Genomic DNA, 26,769 nt, shown 5'->3' with positions numbered 1-26,769 from the left:
TGATTCCTCACCTTTGGAATATTCCTCAGGCATTTGACTGGTTCCAGAAAGTTTTCACCTGTACCTCTGCCCACCAGCGAGTGGTGCTGTGTGGCTGCGTACTGACACCATTCCGTTTCGGAAATATGTGCAGAGCCTATAAGGACTCCAATCTGGTGCTCTGATGTCAGTTTCTTTCTTTCAGTGCCACCAGATGTGGATCTGGAGCTAAATATTTTCTCTTTGGGACCCTTACCTTGATTTAAAAAATGTTTTACAGTGTGCAAGGGACATGTCACCCCCCAATACAAGTTTTACGCCCTGTAAGAACTGCCACTAACAAATGTCTCTGACAGATCCTCACCAGGTTTTCCTGAGGTCGAGCCATGACTCTTAAGGCCAACAGTGACTGCGCGTCCTTGAACCTGAATGCCATCCTGGACCGCAGGGCAAAACTCTAGATCGCCAAGCATTGTAAAGCTCCTGAACAAGACTGGTCCAAGTCTTACTTTCGTTCCTGGCCAGTTCGAGATCTAGAATTTGCTGGAGTGCTTCCAGGGGCCGCAGAGCATCTCAATCCAAATCTTCGGCTAAGTCGCAGAAAAAAAGACAAGAAATCCAAGTGGGATACGGCCCCTTCCTGACGCTTTTACTCTCCTGAGAAAGTGCAGGGTGGTACCCAACATCTGAATCTCTCTCCCGAACCCGCTTGACTTTGTTTCCCATCCTGCAACTTGTTCCGGCACGACCAAAGTTTCTGTGGCCATCCTCTGCTCCTAAGCAGGTTGAGAGTTTCGTGTGGCCATGCTCCGGCTCTTTGGTTCCTTGCCAACTCACTCTGGCATGCCTGCAGGTCACATGTTCTACACCTAGGTTATTTGCTGGTGGGTTCACCCTCTGAACAAGCTGGAGCCTTTGAGCCCATTACGGGGACCCCTCCAACACCCAGTGCATCAACACAGATGCCAACACCAGAAGACGAGTCTTCAATTGTCCTCTGTAACTTGGTGCCGGTTTGGCCTCGACCAAAGTCGCTCCCAGCCGCAGTTGATCCTCCATTTCTTCCCCTTGATCTTCCCTTATTGGCGCCTTGTTGGGGGCATGTGTCGAACCTTGCCCTGGCCCTCTGGCCAAATGCCAAATTGCACAGAATCACCACCTGGCCCTTGGCAGCCCTGCAGTTTTATCTCTGCACTCCTCAGCTGAAAACTTGGTGATGCTGACTTCTGCAAGCAAATTCAATTCCAACATCTTTCCGACTATTACTCCTCTCAAAAGAGGTGGAGTCATTCGGGAAGAGAGTATTTTCATCCACCAGCTTGGTGGTCAGGTCAATGAATGCTAGCTGGCTGCTGGGGCACTATTCTCACGCCCTTTGGGACCTGATAGCTCAAGTTCGCCCTGGTGTCCCTGATGATCTCTGACCAGTCCTTGCCCAGGCCATACAGGATTGTCATGAGCAGCCAAGTTCACAATTTGTTGAGGCTTGGACACCACCGATTCCAATGGGTGGGCCATTGGCACCTGTGTCGCCATTCATTGCAATGCTCATCAACGGTCCACCAGTTTTTCATGCCGTTTCATGGGACTCGCCTATTTCAGGTTCTGTACTCAGGCCGGCTTATGAAGGCAGGCTTGCCCCAGGCAGACGTCATCCACCTCCAGACCATGACAAACCTCCTCTCAACTTTGTGGTTCACTATCCACATGCCAGAGTCACACCTAACACCTCCTCAGATGCTCCTCTTCATCTGAGCCATTCAGGATACAGTTAAGTTTAGTGCCTTTCCCTTGGGAAAGAGAACCCATGATTTTCAGGCTATGACCCCAATCTTTAAGCTTGAGTGCTGAATTTCAGTGAGGTCGACTCTGAGGCTGCTGGGAATGGTGGGCGATCATGCCAGGTGGCATATTTGGGCTCTGCAGTGTTTGGATGCTTGGTATCAGCCAGATTTTTCCACGCATAAAACAAACAAAGATTGGATATGTGCAGCGGATCTGCAGGATTCTTACTTTCACATCCATGTAGCTATACACCACAGGGAGTATTAAAGGTGCATAGTGGGCAACTAGTATGTCCAAAATGCAGTTCTTTAATTTGCCCCACACACTTCCTCCAAGTGCATGGTAGCGGTAGTGGACCATTTCCGTTGTCAAGGAATATTAAGCTATTCCTACTTGGACTACTGGGAATTAAGCTATTCCTACTTGGACTACTGGGTAGTCAAGGCTCACAGTCCATCAAAAGAAAAGAAACACTTCTAAAAGATGCATCATTGCTTTGCAGTCTAGACCTACTGTTCAGTCATCAGAAGTCAGTATTGTCTGCTCAAATTCTTATTTATGGTAAACTATTGACACAATTAAAGGAAAAGTGTTTGCTTCTGAGGAAAGTGTCATCAGTTCAGGACAAATGTCACCTTCTGTTGAGCAACACGAAACCTACAGCCTGTCAAATCTCGACTGTACTCTGCTTCTTGGCTCTCTTCACTTCCATTTACCCAAATGCATGACTACATATGTGATCCCAGCAGCAGTGCTAGAGGTCCCCTGGTTACTAAACCACATCAGCTGGGATGCCAAGCTGCAGGTGACTATTCAAGCAAAATATTCTCTCTCATGGTTTTGTAAGAAAGAGAATTTGATTTAGGGAGTACTCTTATAAGCAGAAATCGCCCTGTGTGGAATTCTTGTAGGGCAGTTGTCAGTGCAGGCTTGTCGGGCAGTCACAGAAGTTCCTATCTTGTTAACTGTCTTCCACAGCGAGCGGTCCACCTAGCTGTCAAATGTTTTCTTCCGTCTCTGACAATGGAATGCCCATCCATATGGATAACACAATGCACTAACTAATCAAGCAGACAGGCACAAGATCAGTCACCTATAGGTGAAGGCTCAAAGGGTTCGAGGCATGTGGGCTGCTGAATTCATATCTGTGCATAGATCGCCACCTAGTGTTGGGTCCGGATGATTGCACATTGTTGTCCTGGAAGAGTCTTCGAAGTATCACGAGATAGGTGGCTCCTCCCCTGGACTACAGTGCGCATGGGCATCGACTCCATCCTCAGATTGTTTTTTTCCACCATTGGGTTCGGATGTCTTTGAATTCTCTCTTGTCGGAATCGATATAAAACTTCTTAAGACCAAAAGGTCTTTAGTCTACTACGTCGGTATAGTCTTGCGTTCGGTCTTAGTTCTTCCAGCTCGGTCCCGAGCCGGATTCCCTACACCCGCGTGCTTTCGACGCGGAAGGCCCAGTGGACGCTTCAGATCCTATCGACCGTTCATCATGGAACGTAGTCCATTTAAGAGATGTCCCGTCTGCAACTCGAAGTATCCCCACATCGACGTCCACCTGGTGTGCAACAAGTGTCTGTCGCCGGACCACGATGAAGCCAAGTGTATGGCTTGTTCACGCTTCAGGTCCAAGAAGACGCTTAAGCTTCGACGAGCTGCGCGCCAGGAGGCCCAGCATGCTGCGCCGGCGGACATCTTCAATGCAGGGGATGTCGAGGAAGAATCTATCCAGGACAGTAGTGTGTCGAACCCCGCGTCGGACGTCGACTACGGCTACGACGCGGATGCTGAGATGTTCGAGGCCGAAGAAGTCGTCGACGAGGTAGAAGACGACGACAGGGCCCTCGGGGCCATGGAGGATAGCTCGGACGAAGAGCTTCCTCAAACTGACTCTGGGGCCGTGCCAATTCATAAGGCTCAGGTTGAGGGATCGCCATCGGGCCTTACCCAAGATCTTACAATGGGTTCTACGGCCCTGCCTTCGGGCTCGGCCACGGACATTGCTGTTAAGCCGCACCCTGGCAAATCGAAACCGAAAGTGAAACCTACGGTCTCGACACAAAAAACTGCGCACGTGCCGTCCTCGAAACCGAAAGTGCGCATCGCTTTGGTCGGCTCCAAGGCCTCGGAGCCCTCGGCGCCGAAGAAGCCGAAGGGTGCTGTCGAGCCGAAGGCTCATGTCATGGGCGTCGAGACGAAGGCTGCCACGCCGAAGACTAAAGTAAAGGTGGTCGAGCCGAACGCGTCGGCGCTGAAGACGGTCGACACCGGCAAAGCCCTCAGCGTCCCGAAGAAAGCTCTCGGCGACCCGAAGAAAGCTCTCGGTGACCCGAAGAAAGGACTGCATGACCCGAAGGTTCTCGTGACTCTGCGTCAACAGGACAGGGCCAAAGGTAGCGCACCCCGAGAGTCGGCTCCAGGTGAGGCCTCAAAGGATTCCATCAAACTGGCGCGCCCATCCGCCGCGTTCACCAAGAAGGTGACGGACTCCCTACAGCGCATCAAGGATAAGACCTTATCGGTCGGACCGAAGGATCCTCCGCCTCCGACACCGATTGAGAAACCGCATAAGGCGCCCATGCCCATCCATTTCACGTTGCCGCCGAAGACGGCGCCGAAGGCTTTCGCTCCAAAGGCGGTCGCCAGCGTTCCCGAGAAGGTTTCCTCGGCGCCGAAGTCGTCAACGGTGGTCCCCGGCCCACAGCCTCGACAACCTTCAGTGGACGTTCATCAGGAACACTTAATTGATGCCGAAACGGGCAGGCTTTCCCTCCACAAGCGGAAAATCGCCCCAGAACGTCCAATGGAGTCCTACAAGATCCCTCTCAAGAAAAAGAGGGACTCTGCTTTCACTCCCATCTTGGTGGAACCACTCTCTCCACGGGCTCATAATGTCTCGCCCACTTACTCTGATGTGGACGCTGGGGAGGGAGATGATGAGGATGAGTACAGTTATCCTGTCTATACAGACCCTGAAGATACCAACGAACCCTGGGCCGCTGGTGCTGACCCAGGTGATCCTCAAGCAGGACAAGACCCTCAACTATTTTCTGCAAAAACGTCTCCTACAGAAGACTCTGCAGCCTTCAATGCCCTCATTGAACGGGCAGCTAACAATCACAACGTCCAGCTCCATGCTGACCCTGTTGATGTCGACTTCCTTTTTGATACCTTCTCAGTCTCAGAAAGGACTGTCAAGACTCTGCCTATGCTAAAAGGTGTTTTGAAACATGCTGGCGAGATCTTTAAAGAACCTACCAGGGCAAGGGTAATAAACCATAGGATTGAAAAGAAATACAAGTCAGCGCCTACTGATCCTACCGTTATTAGAAAAAAGGGGACCCCTATATGCTTCTCTTTCACTTGCTACACATAGGGAAAAGGTACGTTAGGAACAGTCTATAGCTAAGTGACAAAAACAAGCAGCAATTTTGTGGTTACATATAATTAATAGTAACCCTCTATCTAATATCATCCATCTGTATAAAGATCAAACATAAATAGATACTTCAAATATGATTTTATTTGTTTTTAATGTGCGTATCCATTGTTTTTTTTCCGTACAAATATATCCTTTTTTCTTTTGCTTTCTGATATTTTGATAATTGTTATATAGAGATATTTTTAACTTCTTTTCAACCATATATTAAAATCGTGCTAAAAAACACAGACAATAAATAGACATCAGAGTGTACAAATGTTGAAGGCAAAGCGGTAGGTGACACTATGCGCGTTTCGGCTTTTAAGCCTTCCTCAGGTGACTGTCTATTGCTAAAATAATGTATATAACCAGGCCTAGATTGATGATGTAGGTATGAAGGGTCAGTCATAAAGAGATATTGGTATCTTTTAATCGCAAGATGGTGGGAAGGTGTTGAAGAAAATGCACTTCCAGCCGTATAAACAGTAGGTACCTAAGGGTTAGTCATCAGGGTCCCGTCAGAGTTGTTACGAATAATTGGCAATAGAAATGATGAGGATCTCTGGCGGTCTTGAATTTAAATATTTAACGATTCCTAGGAAGAACAGGTCCTTCTTCAAAAAAGTGTGAAGAAGATGAAGAAGGCGATGGAAATGGAAAGGCCTTCTAAAATCTAAAATAAAGCTGAGTAGAGCTTTCCGGGAGTGAAGGTCTAGGCTTCAAGCGATATTTGCATTTCCATGTCTGCCAGGTTAAATGGCGTGCATCTTCCTCCCGGTATATTAATATTGCAACGAACGGCTGCCTACGATAACACAGAGCCCAAACACAAGCCTACTGATCCTACCTACATCAAAGGACAGTTGCCTCTGGACTCCCTTGTCGTCTCGAATGCCCGGAAGAGGGCTAATTCTCAGACCACGGGTGATGCTCCTCCCCCCGACAAAGAATCCGAGGTCTTTGAGGCATCGGGGAAGAGGGTAGCAGCACAGGCCGCCAACATCTGGCGCATTTCAAATACACAAGCGCTTCTGGTGAGGTATGCCAGGGCACACTATGACACACTGGAGACCCTGTTGCAGCACCTGCCTGATGAATACAAGGAGGCGGCTGAGATGCTTATTCAGGAAGGGAAGCTGATCTCTAATGCTTCGATTAAGTGCGCTCTGGACGCGGCTGATACCGCAGCCAGGGCTGTCAACACTAGTGTTATGCTACGACGACATGCCTGGCTGAGAATCTCTGGATTTAAGCCGGAAATCCACACCACCATCCTTAATCAAACAGTGAATCCAGATCACCTGTTTGGCCCGGAGGTTGACACCACCCTCGAAAAAATCAAAAAGGACACGGAAACTGCTAAATCCATGGGTGCCTTAGAGTCCCAGCAGTTTCGGGGTGGGTCTTTTCGTCGCTCAAGCACTAGAGGTGTTTCCAGAGGCCAGCTCTCCAAGTCCACGCAGTACTACAAGGGCAACACTCAGTCCACCTACACCAACAAGAGTCGAGGTGGATATCGTGGTAACAGCGCCAAGGGCAGAGGTCGTGGAAACAACAACTCCAGGTCCTCTGCCACCAACAAACAGTGACGCCTTGTCACTGCCCCCCGACCACACAACACCGGTCGGGGGGAGACTCCAGCAGTTCCTGCCAGTCTGGAAGTCCATCACCACAGACAGGTGGGTCAGAAAACTTGTGCAATACGGTTATTGTCTGGAGTTAACATCCACTCCACCCAACATGCCCCCAAGACACCGTCCTATGTCGGCCGAGCCATTGCACTTATTGCAGCAGGAGGTCACCGTCATGCTGCAAAAGGGAGCAATAGAACTCGTGCCGGTGCAGGAAAGAGGCACAGGGGTCTACTCCCTGTACTTCTTAATACCAAAAAAAGACGGGTCCCTCAGGCCCATCCTGGACCTCAGGCCACTCAACTACTACATCCTGTTGGAGCACTTCCATATGCTGACCCTGCAGCAAGTGCTCCCGTTGCTCAGTCAGGGGGACTTTCTCGCAACTTTAGACCTAAAGGATGCGTACTTTCACATTCCACTGCACCCTTCACACAGGAAGTACCTCCGGTTCACCATAAAAAACCAGCACTACCAGTTCAAGGTTTTGCCTTTCAGAGTCACCACGGCACCCAGGGTGTTCACGAAGTGCCTGGCGACAGTGGCGGCGCACCTCAGGAGACAGAACATCCATGTCTACCCTTATCTGGACGACTGGCTCATCCAGGCGAAGTCAGCCCAGCAGTGTGCCGCCCACATGTCCCACACCATTCACCTCCTGCACGATCTGGGATTCTCACTGAATTACCCAAAATCCCACCTCCAACCCGCCCACATACGGCAGTATCTGGGTGTGACCATAAACACTCTGGCTGCCACAGCACAGCCAAATTCAGTGAGGGTCAGCAGCATTCAATCGCTGATACAAAAGTTCAGACCTCAACACTCGCTTCCAGCAAGAGTGTTCATGCAGTTGATAGGCATGATGGCCTCCTGCATCTCCATAGTCCCGCACGCGAGACTACATATGCGTCCGCTTCAGGAGTGCTTAGCACGTCAGTGGAATCAGGCTCACGGGCAGTTGAAAGACCTAGTGTTGGTGAGCGGTCGGGCATACAACTCTCTGCATTGGTGGAATCCACAAAACCTTTGCAAGGGACGACCGTTCCAAGAGCCTGTGCCACAGATCATCCTGACGACGGACGCTTCTCTCCAGGGATGGGGAGCCCATGTACTCCATTACACTGTGCAGGGACTATGGACACAACAGCAACTGAAGATGCACATCAATGTTCTAGAACTGATGGCAATCTTCATGGCACTAAAGGCCTTCAAAGTACATCTGTGCAACAAGGTCGTGTTGATCCGGACGGGCAACATGACAGCCATGTACTACATTCAGAAGCAGGGAGGTACCCACTCTCTGCAGCTGACTCATCTGGCTCAGAGCATGTGGAAGTGGGCCATTCAGAGGAACATATTCCTCATGGCAGAACACCTCCCGGGCAAGGACAATCAGATGGCGGACCTGCTCAGCAGGTATAGCCACCAAGTGCACGAGTGGGAGATACATCCATCAGTACTCCACCCGTACTTCCAAATGTGGGGTCATCGAGAGATAGACCTGCTCGCCACAAGGGAGAACACAAAATGCAAAAGCTTCGCCGCCAGGTTTCCACACCCACAGTCGCAGGGCAATGCGATATGGATGAACTGGTCAGGCAGATTTGCGTACGCTTTTCCCCCATCACCTCTGATACCGCTGGTGGCACGCAAACTCAGGCAGCACTCGAAGGCTACGCCTCACACCCAGCCTTCAGACGCAGAGCCATGGCGATATTCAGCATCCAGATCCGCAACAGCTCAACCTGGCGATCTGGCTCCTGAGGTCTTAGAGTTTGGCTACCTGAACTTGCCTCCCGACTGTATGGACATCATCCGGGAGGCGAGAAAGCCCACCACAAGAGCATGCTTTGCGGCAAAGTGGAAGCGGTTTGTCATTTATTGTGCAGACCACAACATTAACCCGCTAGATGCATCTATTCATGACATCATTTGTTATCTTTTCCATCTGTACAAATGTAATCTGGCCTATGCTTCCATTCGCATACACCTATCCGCAATGGCCGCTTATCTCCAGAACAGGCAGCACCTCTCACTTTTCAGGGTGCCTGCCATTAAAGCCTTTCTAGAAGGACTCAAACGAGTCATCCCTCCACGGACTCCACCAGCTCCGGAGTGGAACCTCAATGTGGTCCTCACCCGGCTGATGGGTCCTCCCTTTGAACCACTGCATTCCTGCGAGATTCAATTCTTGACGTGGAAAGTGGCTTTCCTTGTAGCAATTACATCGCTGCGACGAGTTAGTGAGCTCCAGGCCCTAACTATCCAAGAGCCATTTATTCAAATTCATTCCAACAGGGTGGTGCTTCGCACTAACCCTAAGTTCCTTCCTAAGGTAGTGTCTCATTTCCATATTAACCAGACTATTGAGTTGCCTGTTTTATCCAAAATCCTGAGTCATTGGCGGAGAGAATGCTCCACACCCTTGACGTCAAAAGGGCCCTGAAGTATTACATCGATAGTACCAAGGATTTTAGAAAGACTAAACAACTCTTTGTTGCCTTTGCGCCACAACACAAAGGTAACCCCATTTCCAAAGCTGGTATAGCTAGGTGGATTGTTAAATGTATTCAGATCTGCTATCTGAAAGCCAAGCGTACTCTCACCATTCCACCAAGGGCCCACTCCACCAGGAAGTTGGTGGCCTCCATGCCTTTCCTTGGAAATATTCCTTTGGAAGACATATGTAGAGCAGCCACATGGTCTACCACACACACATTTACAAAACATTACTGTGTTGATGTGCACTCCAAACAGCAGGCAGCTGTAGGGCAGGCTGTTCTAAAAACACTTTTCCAAACTGCTGCAGCTGGCACGGGCGGCCGCCGTTAATGGAGGGACTGCTATGTATTCTATGCACAGATATGAATTCAGCAGCCCACATGCCTCGAACCGAATATGCTACTTACCAGTATGCATCTGTTCTTGGCATGTAGGGCTGCTGACATTCATATCGCCCACCCTCCTCCCCGGCGCCTGTAGCAGCTGCAGGATTCACATATACTTATAGCATGGTCATCATTCACTTAGTTTCACTCCATTTTGGCTGCAATGGGTAAAAACAATCTGAGGATGGAGTTGATGCCCATGCGCATTGTAGTCCAGGGGAGGAGCCACCATATCTCGTGATACTTCGAAGACTCTTCCAGGACAACAATGTGCAATCATCCGGACCCAACACTAGGCGGCGATCTAGGCACAGATATGAATGTCAGCAGCCCTACATGCCAAGAACAGATGCATACTGGTAAGTAGCATATTCGAAATTAGCTATGGGCCTTGGGCATAGTTTTCACATTGACACCAATCCATATACCACATGCTCTTGATCAACAAATTGATTTTGTGAGTCACTTCTGTGAAGAAAACCATGAGTAGGGATTGGACAATGAGGTTTTGTAATATGTCTTTGAAGAGTAGGGTTCTCCATTGGTGGACCTATTCTCAACATTGCGAAATGAAAAATGGCAATACTTTGTACCCATAGTTTTACAACCAGGCTCTTTGGGCAGTGGTCTTTGATAAACTTGTCAAGGACATTACTCTGCTCCTTTCATCCAATCCCACTTATTATATTAGAGGTGATTTTCACACTCCAAGAGTATCAGTTGATAATGATCCTGGTAGCACCAGACTGGCTGAGACAATGGAAATATCAAGACCTTTTGCAGATGTCCACATGAACACACATGAGTTTGCCATGTAGACTGCATTTATTGACCAGGCTACAGGGACACATTCTTTATTCAAATTTGATGCCACTGAATTTAGCAGCACGGCTCCTGAGATCAGACTGGATGGTATTTAAATCTTCCTCAATCAATCAGGGGCTTTTAAAACGTTCTACTCGCCCGTGTGGGTCTCATGGCACAGGGGGGGAAGAGGTTGCTGCTCCGGGTCAGTCGAAAAGCCAGGTCTTCAGGCTCTGCCTTTTCCTACTGTATGTATGAACATTGTAAACGAGGCGAAGTAACCGTTTGCAAAGACATGTTATTCTGTTATATGGAAAAGATTCTGCCTACGGCGCGAGAACAATGAGCATAACTCAGTAACCTGCCTGCCAGAAGTATGACACTGTTCCATATTCTTACACTTGGCTCGACATGTTATTCTGTTATATGGAAAAGATTCTGCCTACGGCGCGAGAACAATGAGCATAACTCAGTAACCTGCCTGCCAGAAGTATGACACTGTTCCATATTCTTACACTTGGCTCAACCCACATAAAACCAGGTTTCATTTTTAGAAGGCCTGAAGAAATGCCATCCCATTCATGGGAACTCAATCTTGCCTTGTTCAAATTAAGGAGGCTCGCCGTCTGAACCTATTCACAAGGTGTTATTGCAGTATGTTTCTTGAAAGACAGAGTTCTTGATAATAGTATCATCATCTATAGGGTTAGTGAGATTCAAGCCATTTAAGCTGTTGAACCATTTACAGTACTGTATTCCAACAGGGTGGTGATTAGTACATACCCTCATTTCTCAAGTGGACTCTGAATTCAATATTAACCAGACCATTAACATACCTGTATTCTTACCCAACCCATCCACTCCAGTGGAATGTTCCCTTCACTCATTAGCTGTTTAAATGGCGCTCCAATTTTATCTTGACAAACTCAAGGCTCTCCTGTAGTCCAGTCAACTATTTATCAATTGTTGGCATGTCAGTTGGCGTTTGGCTACTACCAAATAATCTGTCACCCATTTGACTGTGGCCTGCCTTTCAATATAGTACCAATGGGCAAGTAATCCTCTGTCAGGGAAACCGCATGCCCCTAGGTGTAAGGGATCCATCACAGCTTGGCTTATAATTATCCCACTAGCAGGCCTATGCAATGTGGCTATATGGAAATTAGATCATACTTTCAAAAGACATTACTGCCCTGACTCTAATACAATGTGTGATATTAAGAGTGGTAAGGCTACCCTGAGAAATCTCAATTTCAAGTCATTCCTTACACTATGAATGTAACTCATGTTTCTTCTTAGTATCCTCAGAGACTATGACTGACGATCCTATTGTGCAGAAGGAATGGTTACTTAGTTGTAGTCCTGGTTGTACATCGTAAAAATATTCATTGAAGTCATAAACATCCCTCCCACCTTCCCTGCTTCTATCTTCTTGGGCAATATAAACAACTATTGATTCATAACCATAATTTCTTTTTCTATGACTTCAAAAAGAACTGACTCTGAAAGGCAAGTGCCAGTACAAAGTATCATGGATTGTGGAAGCTCTTGGAGTCTTAATAGACAGATACGTTTTTCAGTCATCATCATTGGAACTAAATACGTCTCAATGATATACAGGCACACAACATTCTGCAATGTAGATGCTGCAGTCTAGTCTTGAAAGAGAACATTTTGGAGTTGGGATCTGAATTTCTGAATAAGCTTGCCCTTGATATGCTCCTGCTGGGTGCTGCACATCTGGACATTTTGGAATTCAAGTAACTTCACTAAGGGAGGGGGGAGGGGGGTGTTTACCTATAATTCTTAGATCCCGTCAAGGTGAGAGATCAGTTGCGTGGTCCTTAGTATATCGTTAGAGAATGTCAGGTCTGCACCCAGGTAAATTAGTGCAAGCTTGGCATCTCTTGGATATTTTCCTAGGGTCCTCACCCACAAATACCACCTGTGGCATGCTTCATCACCGGATCCACACCCTCTGCACCTGGTGTTTTTGGGTGAGCTTAACGCACCTTGTAAGCGGAGCACTTATACTAAGAACGAGGGATTGTCAGTGAGTTAAAATTGCGTGCAGCATCCTAACTTGTCTTTACTCTGGAGGTCATTAGGCAAGGTTAAAAACAGTATAATGTCTCAAAGGTATGATGTTCCCAGATATCAAAGTTCGGCATGTTTCAGCCTATGTAATGCCCAAAGTGTCAAAAGGCTTTCTTCAGGACCAGGAGATATATTCTACAAAAATACCCATAGTGTAGTTAATTAAAGTCTGGGAGGCTAAGGGTTTCACCTTGTTATATCTTCTCACTCCCTATTTTTGTTGATACATGTTGGAATTCACACAGTCTCTGTAAAAATATAGACATATATATATCAATATGAAGTGTTCCTATGAAGTGTTCCGGGACCCACATATATGCTGCAAGGAATTATTCTAGCGCTGTAGAGTGCTTACATTGCTCCTGTTTCATGCCATGAGTGAATGAGTAAGAACAGGACTCAGAAATAAGTCACAAAAGGATATCTCAAGAAAAGTCATACCCGCAAAACAGTTAGAAATTATCTGGAAATACCTACTCCTGTTCATTTCAAGTGCTTATGGTCAGGCCTGAGTGTGCAGTGGTAATCAGTGTCTCTCCCCTGAACCTATAGTAATGCATTTCTTTTTCTGTGTATTTTGTGTTCATGCTATTTTGGCCTAGGTAGAGTTGATTGGGTGAGAGATTTTTAGCATAGGCTTTGTCAGTATGTATCCCCTGAGCATGTATTATTAGTTTTCCTCACTGCATGTGCTATACTGATCTATTTACTTAGGTCTTTAGCAGACAGAATAAAGAGAATCATAGTAAGAGGTGTGCGTTGTCAGGGTACATTCAGTTATTTATATTTCAGGTTGTATCAGTCCCCGTAGTGAGTTCTTTCTTTATTATGCTAGGAGTGAATGAGCATGTACAGGAGATAGGCACTGGTCACAAAAGGATGCATCCCCACAAGGCAAATGGAATTTAACTGAAATTATTTAAGGTCTGCTCATGTCGAATTCTTAAAGTCCTCTGTGAGCACTTGAGTGGCTATTGGACTTTCTTTGAGCATTTAACAACAAATTTGTTCTCCTAAAAACATATTCTGGTCTTCTGATCTACTGCTATTCCTCATCAGTTTGCCTGATATTTATATTTTAAACATAGGCTGATGAGTAGTATATCTCCTCTGAGCATATGGCGATACCACGGTTTCTGTTATATTTGCTCTTTGAGATGGTTTTCTTCTGTCTTTAGCTTGAACTAACGACAGAAAGAAAAAGAGGTCAGCAAAAAAATTACTAGTTGAAGTGCCACGTTTTCATAAGTTACACAGGATTCTGGGACTAAAGGCATTGAAGAGGGGCAGCAGAAAATGGTCAGTCACAGCAGGAAAAGTATGTAGATTGGGTAACCGTAAAAGAAGCTGCTCCGCAACACAGACTTGTGGTAGATTTGTACCACAAGAATTTAGCAGTTAGCCTGGCATTAATCTTTGTTGAATTGCCATATCTTTAGAAATGACACTACTTTGGATGGACAGCCAGTGAAGTCGCCTAATGATTGGAGTAATATGGTTGTGTTTAGAATATCCTCCAACCTGGTGAGCAGGTTCATTTTATGCTATCTCGAGGCGCTGAAACAATTTAGAAGTTGGAGATCACATTGCCATAGTCCAGGCTAGACTTGAATAAGGCATCTACAAGATAAAGACAGGGTTCCAGAAATGGAAGAATTTTTTTCAAGCTATTCAAGTGGGAGAAACAGCTTGGTGGTGTAGTATTCCAAGTAGAGAGGGGTGTCCAGAAATATACTAAGATTCTCCCTATGTTGATTAGTAGAGGACAAGTTCCAATGATTAAAGGCCAACAGATGTTGTTCTACAGTTCCGCCTTTGTAGCGGTAATTCAAAACATACGTTTTCTTAGAGGTTTAGTTTTAAAAAGTGGGCAGGCATCCAACAGTGAATGATTCCTAAGCAGTTAGTTATTTTCAATTGGTTTTCACAAAAAAGTTTTTTGTTGTTTTTTTTGGAACAAGGGATAATATCCAAAATGTGAGTATTACCTGCATATTTAAAGCATTGTGCACCCTCCTGAAAGGGTAAGTGTGCCATGAGGGCCTATATACAGTTTAAACAGCAAAGTTGAACAGTTTATCACACCATAATCTTTATAGAGAATGGGGCCAAGAAATTGGATTGCATTCTATCTGTCTGGCACAACAGAATCCACTTTCACACTGTTCCGAAAAACTCCAACCTTTCAAGAGCACTACACCATATTGTGTTGTCGATGGTGTCAAATGCAACTGATTGAAATGTAGCAATATATCCAGACCACCATTGTCCATATATCTCCTCTCCACACATCTCTTTTAGTAAAGAAATTACAACTTAATCTGTGCTGGGTTAGGTCTAAAACCTGCCTAGAAGACGTTAAATATCCCAGAACTTTCAGAAAAGTTTGTAAAGTAACTAAATATACCTCTTTTCACTTATCAAATATAAACCATCCATCTCTGTACTATTACCTTTTCTGCTGGTTCTACCTTCCACCCATTCCCCCTTCTTGTGAACATCAGCAACAAATGTCTCCAACACATAGTACTTGCAACTGCCACCGTTTTTACTATGTAAGTAATGCATATTTACATTGCATACCAATTTTCACCAGACTGGAGGTTCTTTCATATTTTTTTGATCTTTTAATTTTTGCGTATTAGCCTCTTCCACCCCATTTTGGGACTTTTTTTCTGAAATCTTCTGCATTAGGTATGCGATCTTGCCTTCATTACTGATCCCTTTTTTAGGTCGAGCCTGGGCAGCGCATGCGCTGCTCTGCGAGGCATGCTGTATTAGAGTATGGACTTGAAGCTCTGCCCACTCTCCACCCATATTTTTCATTGGCTTGTCTCATTGTCCTTTGTAAATGTTGGCTTCTGATTCGTTAATAGGCTTGTTAGTCCCTCCTTAGTACTGCCTTGTCTTCATTTATAACCTCCCATGAGGACTGGCCCTTTTACTTCTGTTGTTACATGTTATGTCTTATTTAGTCTGTAAGCACTATTTTCTGTAATGAGTTTCTCCAACTACTGGCACGACATTCTTTCCAGCAACATTTAGCACGCCATGCGCGCTTTCACTTTCCAAGCAGCCCGGGACAATGGCGGCTGCTTCTTTGAAGCTAAAAAGGTCTCGCATTTACAAGAGTTTGAGCTATTGGCATTGTTAACGACCACGCCATTTATTTATGTGTTAATTATCGAGACCTACATAAAGGGCATAGTCATTTACAATGCCAATAGCTTAAACTCTTGCAAATTTAAAGTCGATTGCAATTTTATAAAGAAAGCGTTATGCACTAGGTGTAACAGCATAGATCACTGATGACAGGCTTCTATTGTAGTTGAGCTGCTCGGGTATCATTCATTCTAGGAGTAACGTGTAATACTAGCACCTCTATTGTCCAACTGAAGGATGTGCACTTAAACTGCTTTTAATCGAATTCTGGTGCATCAGAGCAGTGGACAAAACTGATGTTCATCAGCAGACAGAAGAATAGAACTTCTTTATTTTTGTACCATGTGACACATGGCGGTATGCAGGAGCATTTGTCCATTCCAATTACTAAACAGAACACCTGAATCCCCTCTCTCCTTTCATAATTTATATGAGCACTTTTAGCAGTGCATCTGATGAAATAGGTGAAGAGATCAGGGTGCCCAGAAAAATAGTAGCTCAAAATAAAATAGTCTCTTTTGGAGCTTAACAATGCACTGCTCATAAAAATGTTTGGTTCCCAAATGGCACCAGAAATTCATTGAGGAGCATCATACTCAATCTTGGCTTTTTCTTTTTCATTTCAGGCATCTCCTTCCTTGGCAAATGATGTGCCCCATGACTTTGAAGAGCAAAGGAGAGTTGTGGAAGAACGCCAGAAAGAAATCATTGAGCAAACGGTCAGCTACAGTAATTCTGTAAAGCCAATGCACTAAATATTGCTTAACTGTTAAAAAAGATTGTGTGTGCGCAGAGATGAAATTCTAGATTTCAGCATACTTTATGGAGTTGTGATGAAAATGACAGTGCTATCTGTTTTTCAGCTTCTGTCACTTATGTGGGCTGTCAATGCATTAGAAGGGAGCAGGTCTATCTAAAAGTCCATTGGGCTGAGTTAACGGAGGAAAGAGTGAGTTTAACTCAAATGATCATATGATTGAAAGTAGGGGTCCTTTTTAGATTAAATCTCTAAGTTGTAAGCTTTTTGATCCAGTAAAAAAAATTGAGAACATAATTGAAAATAATATTTCTAAAGCTAACCGCCTCAGAACACTAACAGAGGTCGGAATGGTCAGAGGACAGGTACTCCTGATCCGGACGTCCTTTACATCTTCCTACACAAGTTAAAATAGGGAGACATTCCTACCTCACCTGACTCCAAGTCAGCGCTGCTGCAACCCCGACTGAGGCTGGACTCTGGCCTCATCCCACATCCAGGCCGGCCACGGAGGAAAGTGCTTGCTTTGCTATAGACTTGTGGAATACAACCTAAGTTCTTGACCTACAGCGCCCCACTATAGTGGTAAAAATCTAATTACCTGACGGAATTCCTCCAGCCAATGCATACCAATACCGAACCCCTGCTGACTTTCAACAAGGCACCGACCAACACCCTCTTGGAGGTCTGCACCAAGCTGTGTTCTGGCCTACAGTAAATTGCCTAGTTGCAAAAGCCGCCACCCTGCCCATGTGTTTCCGCATTTCTGGCTCAACACCCCTCTCTTGAAAGTTTAGTGGTGCAGGCTTCCACTAGTCAGACAAACTCATATACTTTTTCAACTACTCCTACGGATATGAAATCCAAGAGAGTGGAAACATTTAGTATTTATCTCTACTCTGCTAACGCTGCCAAATATGATTTGCTGCAGGCTGGACACCTGTAACTCCATTGGGTGTGAAATTGACACTGCTGTCCCCAGCGGCCTCTGCTCAACTTACAGAGGGCCATCTGTCTACCTTACTGCAGGAAGTACAAGGCTTGTTAGCCAAAGGGGCTGTTGAGAGGGGGCATGCAGTAGAAAAGGGTTGTGGTTGGTATTCCCACTACTTTCTAGTGCCAAAGAAGGACGGAGGTCTTAGTTCTATTTTAGACCTGCACCCTGTCCATGGCCTTCTCTAGCAGATTCAGGTGTTGCCTTCATTTGACCCTGAAGAGTGGATGGTGACATTGAATTTGCAGGACAACTATTTCCATATACACGTTTTTCAGGCCAATTGATGCTACCTGTCGTTTGAGATAGGACAGCAGCATTTTCTGTGCTTACCTTTTGTCTCACCAGTACCTCTTGGGTGTTCATGAAAGTGATGGCGGTGGTAGCAGCACACCTTTGGAGGTCAGGTGTCCTAGTAGCCTTCCCCTTCCTCAATAACTGATGCTCAGTTTCGTGCCATTTCCCAGGGAAAGGAAGTCCAGGACATTCAGGCTATAATCCTGATCTTTTGGCCTCTGTCCTGGGTTTCAGTGAGGTGGATTCTGGGGGTGATGGGCTCCTTCATCCTGCTGGTCTAACATGACAGATGGCATATATGGGCTCTGCAGTAGAATCAAAAGTCTTAGTGGACCCATCATCAAGTGGACCTCTTCTATCATGTCCATATTTCAGCGAAGACTGCAAAAGATCTACTTTGGTGGTTGCTGGACCGCGGCGGGTAAGCTGCAGACCCCTCTCCCTACCCCACCTAGAGCTGACAGAGGTGACCGATATGTCACTTCTGTGTTGGGACGGCCAACTGGGAGAGATGGAGATCAGATGTCTCTAGGTTCTGGTGGAGTTTCAGGTTCCAGCTGCATAACAACCTTCTGGAGCTGTGGGCCATCCGCTTGGCGTTGAAAGCCTTCCTTTCATCCATCAAAGGGAAGCAAGTACAGGTGCTTATGGACAACACCACCACTATGTGCTATTCCAACAAGCAGGGAGGAGTTAGTCCTGGGCTCTTACCAGTAGCCACTACTCAGAAAATGACAGGACCATCAAGGGATTTCCCTGGTGGTGAAGCACCTGGCAGGATATTTTAATGGCAGGATGGACAAGCTTAGCCACCATTTCTTTGTGGATCATCAGAGCAGTTACGTCCATAGGTGGAGCAAGTTCTGGTTCAAATGAACAGATCACCACCAAGCAGTGAGAATTACCAGCGCCTTGAGACCCTCATGGGTGTTTAGCCGGGCTTGATTGAAGGTCTCTTCCACAAATGGCGAGAACCTTGGCTTGATCTGTTCACCATTGTCTAGAAAGCTCTATGTCAGCCGTTCTGCACGTTGAAGTTTCAAAGGCTTTCCATGCTAGATGTGCTCTGCCTCCTGTATGCCTTTCCTTAAATGCCGCTTCTGCCCCGAGTTCTGACAAATATCAGGACCGACTGGGCCCAGGTCATCTTAGTGGTCTTGAATTGGGCACAATGAATATGGTATCCAGAACTCCTCAGTCTGAGCATTTGTGCTTCAATATGGCTGCACCTCCAGGAGTATTGTTGCCCAGCAACATGATAGGGTTCTGCAACTGGGTCCTCACAATCTCCATCTTCGTGCTTAGAGATTGAGCAGCGACAACTGAACAACTTTGACCGTCCTCCAAAGGTTGCTTATGTTCTACTGCAGCCAGATGCCCCTCATTGAAAACTGTGTACACCTATCACTGGGACAAATTTATGGTTTTGGCACCGCACCAACCAGATTGACACACCCGAGGTGATGTTATCTGATATTTTGTTGTTTGTTTTGTTCCTTTCCCATCAAGGCTTTTCTATGGGCACAGTTAAAGGGTATGTCTTAGCCTTTTTACTTTTGCCAGACTTGACCTCATTATTTATATCACCTGTTATATGTGGTTTTGAAAGGCTACAACTTTTTTTCCTACCACTTCTTTCTTCATTTCACAGTTGGACTTTAACTTGGTCCTCACATAGTTGATGTGCACTCTTTTGAGCTGCTCCAGAGATGTCTATTGCAGCTTCCGCACCCTCAAGGCAGTGTTCCTCCTCGCTATAACATTGGACCGGCTAGTGAGTGGCCTTCAAGCTCTCTGTGTCAACCGGTCATACTGCACGGTCCTTGCAGGTAAACTGGTTCTGTGGAGACGAGCATCCTTCTTGACGAAAGTTGTGTTGCTGTTCTACGTTGGTCAAATTGTCTGAGTAGGAGGAGAGACTCCATTGCTTGGCCCTAAAAGAGTCCTGAGCTTTTATATTGATCGTACCAGAGAACATCCGCTCTTATTTATACTTGCTAAAGAATACTGCAAGCTTAACATCCATTTTCAATTTATGCAATATCTCTGATTTTAAATGAGTGGATAGCAGGAGAGTGCTATATTTATATAAAAAAGCACGATTAGTACAGTATGCAGTTTTGTTGTGGTTATCATGACCAAAAAGTGTCAGTACACAATAGGCAGGTTTTTTCGCAGTCAACACTGGAGCCAGAAAGATGTCCTGCTCCTATTCCTGCCTTTCTGGTCTATGTTGTGACAAGCACAGATGAGAAGGGGACTTTCTCTTTCAAAGTAGATTCGTAGAGTTTTGTTGTGTTCCAGATTCCTGTTTCAAGAAAGAAATGTTCGAGGCATATGAGCTGCAGATTGTACACATTAGCATTAGACCGCCACCTGGTGTTGGGCTCGGATGATTGCAGGTTTTTGTTGTCTTGGAAGAAGTCTTTGTAGTCATGAGATAGGTGACTCCTCCCTTGGACAACAGTGCGCATGGGCATCAACTCCATCCTTAGATTGTTTTTTTCCGCCACTGGGTTCGGAGGAAAGTTTCTCCGTTCCGGCCAGAAAAACATTTTTCAGCAACTTCGAAGCACAGAACTTCCACAAACTTCAACAAATCACCTTCGACTTTGAAGACAAGGCTTTTCGACGACATAACATCCATTCCGGTCATCGAAGTGGGCCGTTAGGCCTATCGACGCCGTTTGGCCTAAACCACATGGAAGAGAAGCCCGAAATGCCAGGCAAAATTCCCACATAGCGATCACCACGAGGTCTGTAACCTCTGCCTATCGCCAGGACACGACGGGTCGATCTGCACAGCTTGTGCGTCCTTCCGATCAAAAACCATCCGGGATCGGAGATCACCCCCAGCACCGGAGGATATATTTTCGACGAAGAGGTTCCCCTCGTTCCCTAAGAAGACTCTCCGGAGCTCCAGATCGTATCAGAGGCAGACGACTCAGATGACTCCATTCCATCGGGTCAGCGTGTGAGTACTACTGCCCCTGCACCACATACTCTGCCCAAACCGAAGGCAATGGTCAACACTCCGCCCAAGAGGCCCATCGAGACCGAAAATCCACTTCGACAGCCCCGCTATAGAGCCCGACTCCGAAGAAACCAACAAAGCCTTCTATTGCCTTGACACCGAGTAAACATCTCCTGTTGCCACCGAAACATAAAGACACCTCGGCACCGAAGCCAAAAATCGTACCGCACCAAAACATAAAGACGTATCAATACCGAAAGAAGCACCAGCTCCGAAGCCATCCATTTCTACATCTTCGGTGCCGAAGACCAAGAAGCCTTATTCTGAGGTGCCCAACCCCTCGAACATGCCTACGAAGCCCAAAACAACACCTTCAGCACCGAAAACTTTGCCACGGGACGTTACAACACCTCCCAATGCTAAAGAAAAACCACAACCTCCACCGGAGCCGAAGAAAACGAAGCCCAGGAAGGATGTAGAAGAGGAGAAACTTTTAACACCAGATCCTCAACAAAAGAAGATCTATATAGACCCAAAGACAGGTCATGTGGGCACTACACCTCACAAGAAGAGACCAGCAGATGCACCACTTACTCATGTGGTGCCTGCCAAGAAGAAGGACTGTGCAACATCTCCTATGCACCCTTCTTCCTCCTTCTCCTACACCTCCTCACATATCACCTCATATATCTCCTGCACATTCTCCATTATCATCACATTTCTCACAGCAAAATGATGATGAATATAACTTAGAGGGAGGGAAGGATGAGGAAGAGCCTAGATGAGGGTATATGGGATTATTCAAACCCAACAGAGGTACCCATATATGATTTTCCAAATCCACAGACTATGCCTGACGTTCCGGAACCGCTTTCATATCCATCAAAGCCTTCCCCTCCAGAAGACCCAATTAGTTTTAGTCATCTGTTAAACAGAGCTGCTGTTTACCATGGAGTGTCTATGCATTCTGACGATATTGAAGAGGATTTGCTCTTAGACACCTTTAAGCTCTCTGAGGACTGCTCAAATTCTTTCAATGATTAAGGGAGTAATCAAGCATGCTCCATAAGTATTTAAAGATCCTGTACGCACGAGAATTTTAACCCCTAGAATTGAAAAGAAATATAGACCAGCACCTACAGACCCAGTCTATATTAAAGGACACCTTCCACTAGATTCATTAGTGGTGTCCAATGCTAGGAAAAGGGCCCCCACCTGATAAAGAATCAAAGGTAATTGATGCATCAGGGAAAAGAGTAGCTGCACAAGCGGCAAACATGTGGTGTATAGCAAATACACAAGCCCTCCTCTCTCGTAACGATAGGGCTCATTATGATCAACTAGAAAAACTACTTCAACATCTACCAGATCAGTACAAAGATCAAGCAACTGACTGTCATATAGATACTAGAACCACTTTCAAAATTTGCAGATGAATACCTCAAACCCCTTGTTCAGAAGACACCAACTTATCTCAAAGATACGAGAGACTTACTGGTACAAATCATAGATCTACCATTTGACCAAAACACCATGCTCCTAGTAGGACTAGATGTGGAGTCGCTCTATACGAGCCTTCCACAAGACGACACCCTTCAGATGCTCGAAGATGTTCTTTTCAATGAAGATTGGAACTACCATACTCCTAGACACTTCATTTTACAGTGCTGCCAACTAGCCCTTAAAGAAAACTTTTTCGAATATAATGGAGCCTTATACTTGCAAAATCATGGTACATCCATGGGCAGTGCATTTGTCCCGTCGGTGGCTGGACTGTATGTGAGCCACTTTGAGGAACAACATGTGCTCAATGAAGGCAACCCGTACTCTTCCAGTATTTTATACTGGAAGAGATACATCGATGATATTCTCCTCATATGGGACATCAAACAAGACCTAAAGGTGTTATCAACTGGCTGAATGAACGTGACCCTTGGCTAAAATTCACATACCAGGCCAATAACTCAACCATAGACTTTTTGGATCTCACAATCTTTGCTGAAAACAATAAATTAAAAACAAAGACATACACCAAACCTACTGCTAAAAATAGCTTACTTTCTTACAAAAGCTATCACCCCAAACCCTTAAGAGATAACTTGCCATACAGCCAGTTTCTTAGAATCAAAAGAAATTGCACAAAAACTGAAGACTATAAGGCACAAGCACTAGAACTGAGCATGAAACTCAAACAGAGAGACTACACACCAGCCACCATTCGGAAATGTATGAAACGTGCCAACAATCAACCTAGGGAATGTCTTTTACAAACCCATCATAAAGACCCCACACCAGATCTGGTCACGTGTGTTACAACATTATGCCCCACGATATATGAAGTCCAAAAACTGGTGAACAAGAACTGGAAAATTCTCAATACTGGAAAATTTGATTGGCCTAAACCCCGGTTCGCTAACAAGCGAACCAAAAATTTGCGAGACACTCTGGTTCATACCCGCCCAAAGAGGACACAGACACAAGAGATAACCAGAGACATCACCATGGCACCTGTAAGTGGACATTATCCGTGTGGTAATTGTACAGCGTGTAAATATACCACCACCTCAAAACAGCTACAACTCTCAGAGACTCTTCTATGGACTCAAAAACAACATACCAATTGTAACTCCTCCCATGTCATATACATGGCAAATTGTCCTTGTCAAAAACTCTATATAGGCATGACCTGTAGAAAGGTGAAAACAAGAATAGGAGAACATAGAAGTAATATAAGGCTGAAGAAGACAACCACAAAACTTTGTGCCCATTTCATAGAGGCTGGACACTCCTGTGAAGACATCCGGTGGACAGTGATAGAGATGCTCACTGAAAAAACCCAAAATGCTGAGAAAAAGCTCTACGAGAAAGAACAGAGATGGGTGGACCGCCTGAAAACTCATATTTGGGAGTTAAACGACAATGTACCTTGGCACCAATTCGCAGTACATTAGTTTTACATATGCCATCATTACAATGTGTTTGGTACTAATACTGATAATCCAGCTTCCTTCCGCTGTATAAGAACAACGACATCATGTAGAGTTTAATTACCCATATTACTTCAGATTAATTCTAACTCCGTGTAAATTGCATTATGGATTTAACATTCCCATTTCGAACTGCATTTTTATAACGGCATTACAACTTCACTAGCACCCTCTAAGAGTTGGAAAGTTTTACATTCCCAGTTGCTCAAACCGCTTTTTAATAAAGTTGCACCATTTGTATTGAGCCTACAAAAACGCCTGTCTGACGTCTGCTCCTAGTCCAGGGGCAGAGTCAGCACAAGCGGAATTAGCGCACAAACACGCGGGTAATGGCGGCGGTGAGACCTTGTTACATACACTTTACCAAACAACGGTAAGATTAGCCGGTAACAATCTTTCGCTTCCCAATTTTCAGCTCTGTGGCTCCCTGACGAAGCCTCCGACATATCGTCTATGGGTAAGACTGTATTGGCAAATCTGCCATAATCACGAACTTATTCACCATGCAAGCGCCCGGAACCCAGCTGCTTTATAATTGCACATTACTAGCTTGTAAGGATGCTTATATACATACCTCGTTGCCCGTCCCTACACGGACATTTATTTGATTCAAAGGAATAATTACCGATTTTCATAAACTTTTAATGCGCACGCTCAGAACTGAACCGCTCTTTACCACGCAATGTAAGCTGGTGAGAAAGAGTAGTTTACGCATATTTAGACCTCGGCGCTCGTTCCCAAAACGAAATTTAACTGTTGGGAACTTATCTCTGTATTCAACTAGAGATTAGGCTGAGTGGCCCCACACCCATAAGAGAGTATAAACATTTGTGCTTGATAGACAACGTATCTCGCTTCACCTTCACCATCCCCCCCCCCTTTTTCCTTTGCCCATCACGGCCCCCCCTCCACCATTGAGATGTACTATACACAAACCTAGATGATCAGACTATAGCTATCTCTGGAGCCCCCAGAGTACACTATGATAATTAATCCATGTGTACCATATACCTGTCTGTTTTTCTTTCTCTTTTGCAGGCCTAAAGAGTATAAGTGGTCAATGATTACCCCATATTATACCTACCCATTCAAACTACACGAATAGTGTGAGTAATATTCTATGTTTGTCTGTCTGTGAGTCCTGACGAAAGCCCCATACACTCCCTTGAGCCAGAGGGGGCTGAAACATGTCGACGATTTTTTTGAACAGTCACACTTCTAGATCTAGTAACTTGATCTAGTACAAGTACCAATTTACCATTTTAACATTAGATCTTCACCCCCGATTAAAGTTTTTAGGTGTAGATCTAATTTTACCCTATTTCTTTTTCTTTTTCACACACCCTATTCTCATGGGGGCGTATTTTTCATCTCTGGACACTGCAATCTAGACCAGAGGAGCCTCTGGATGAGGCAGGCACCCAGCACATTCTATGGTATCCAATGATAACTGCCATAACTACAATGTAGGGGCGGATGAAAGATATATACCGCAATACCAACGCACATTGAGTTTTTGAGGATACCACAGATATTCTACCCAATGGTTTAGAATTGTAACTAGTGTCCTTTTTCTTCACTTGATTACCTACATGTCATATAGATACTTCTTTATATATACTGTGTTAAGTTAGCATAAGCTTATTACATGTTTAAACGCCATTTTTCCTTCGGCTTCAGTTTTGCACACGACACATACTTGTTGTTGTAGCTTTCAACCTAGAAGAGCGATGTGATTTATTTGAGAATAATATGTTATTACTCTGATATCAGTTTTGCTTGGTACACTGTCTGAACAGTGAGTGCTGAACCCTCTAAGAATAACTCGATACAAGGTTGCTGGGAGGTCTGATCTTCGCACCACATTACACATAACATAAATACAGTTGCTGCCAACATTGGGCTCTAAGCGGGTTTAAGATAGAGTTACAGGAAATGCAAGAACACACTTGATGATGCGTCGCATGCAGAGAGCTGGTAGCTGATGATGTGATCCTCTCCTCCTGACATTTAGAGGTATGGGCCCGCCCTGCTAAAACCCAAAAGAGACCTTCATAATATAATATAATATGCTAAATAGGGAGGTGAGAAATAGGTGTTGTTAATTCCTATTCATTTCAGCATTATAATATGCTATCACCGTTTGCGTACTATGGACTAGTAACTATGCTGATAACTTTGATTCTTATAATCTGTTTGTTAGTATTGTACAAGATACTGCGTTTGAGAACATTGCATTGATTAATAAAGATTTCAAATATGTACGTGTCCTCTTTACTCCAAGTTCTGGTTTGCAATGATTATAGAGCGAAAGAGTGTTCATGTGTTCCACGATACCTGAGGTAACCTAAGTTCATGTTCTGGTTTGTCTAAGTCATTGGGAGTTTGTTATGGCCAATGAGACACTGTAGCTAGCTCGGTAAGGGGATTTTGAATACTGAGGTGAGTTTTGGGTCACCCTAATTCACTAAGGTTCTAGATCTCTATGCACAGTTCTGTAGTAGAACAGAATCCCTGCTACATGGCGCCCAATCGTTGGAGGTCTTATATCATGACACTCGAGTAGTATATCATTCAAACCTGAACCCCTTCATTGCCGTTTCCGGTAAACGGTGGTGTCGGTGAAACCTACCTATTTTTTAAATAGGTCTCTTCAAGCTTGAATCTATCTAAAACGGTTTCCTTGAATTACTACCCAGTTGTGCTACAATGTTTGCTTTGTTTTTTCTCTTTCCTGTGTTGTCATGGCACAAGCCGTGGACATTCCGCTGCATAGTCGCATTGCGGTGCGTGATCATTTGCGGGCTTGATGATGTTCCTTTGGAAGGCTTAGCTGTGATTATGGTGGTGAGTGCGTAACATGCTTACCCATACGAACCTTTTTATTCGTGGGTGACATTTCCGGCGGTGGATGCAAATTCTGGAGTGTTCCACTCGTACACTGCCTCTCCTGTACCTGCTGAGTATGCTCCGTACAGAGC

The 26,769-nt window shown here is 45.3% G+C and overlaps 1 protein-coding gene across 6 annotated transcripts in view; it reads left to right on the top strand.

The window, feature by feature from the left end:
- Positions 1–26,769, top strand: part of LOC147750884 (uncharacterized) — a 1,319,653-nt gene that overhangs the window by 1,026,962 nt on the left and 265,922 nt on the right. For all 6 annotated transcript variants that reach the window (XM_086918405.1, XM_086918419.1, XM_086918411.1 and 3 more), the window contains one exon: positions 16,406–16,498. In XM_086918405.1, the coding sequence (XP_086774531.1) occupies positions 16,406–16,498 (93 nt within the window). The remainder of the gene's footprint in view (positions 1–16,405; positions 16,499–26,769) is intronic.

The sequence above is a fragment of the Lissotriton vulgaris genome, chromosome 1_1 (genome assembly GCF_964263255.1).
Source record: "Lissotriton vulgaris chromosome 1_1, aLisVul1.2, whole genome shotgun sequence".
NCBI classification, from domain to species: Eukaryota; Metazoa; Chordata; class Amphibia; order Caudata; family Salamandridae; genus Lissotriton; species Lissotriton vulgaris.
The sequence above is the reverse complement of the archived record's forward strand: the minus strand, read 5'-3'. Positions and strand labels throughout refer to the sequence as shown.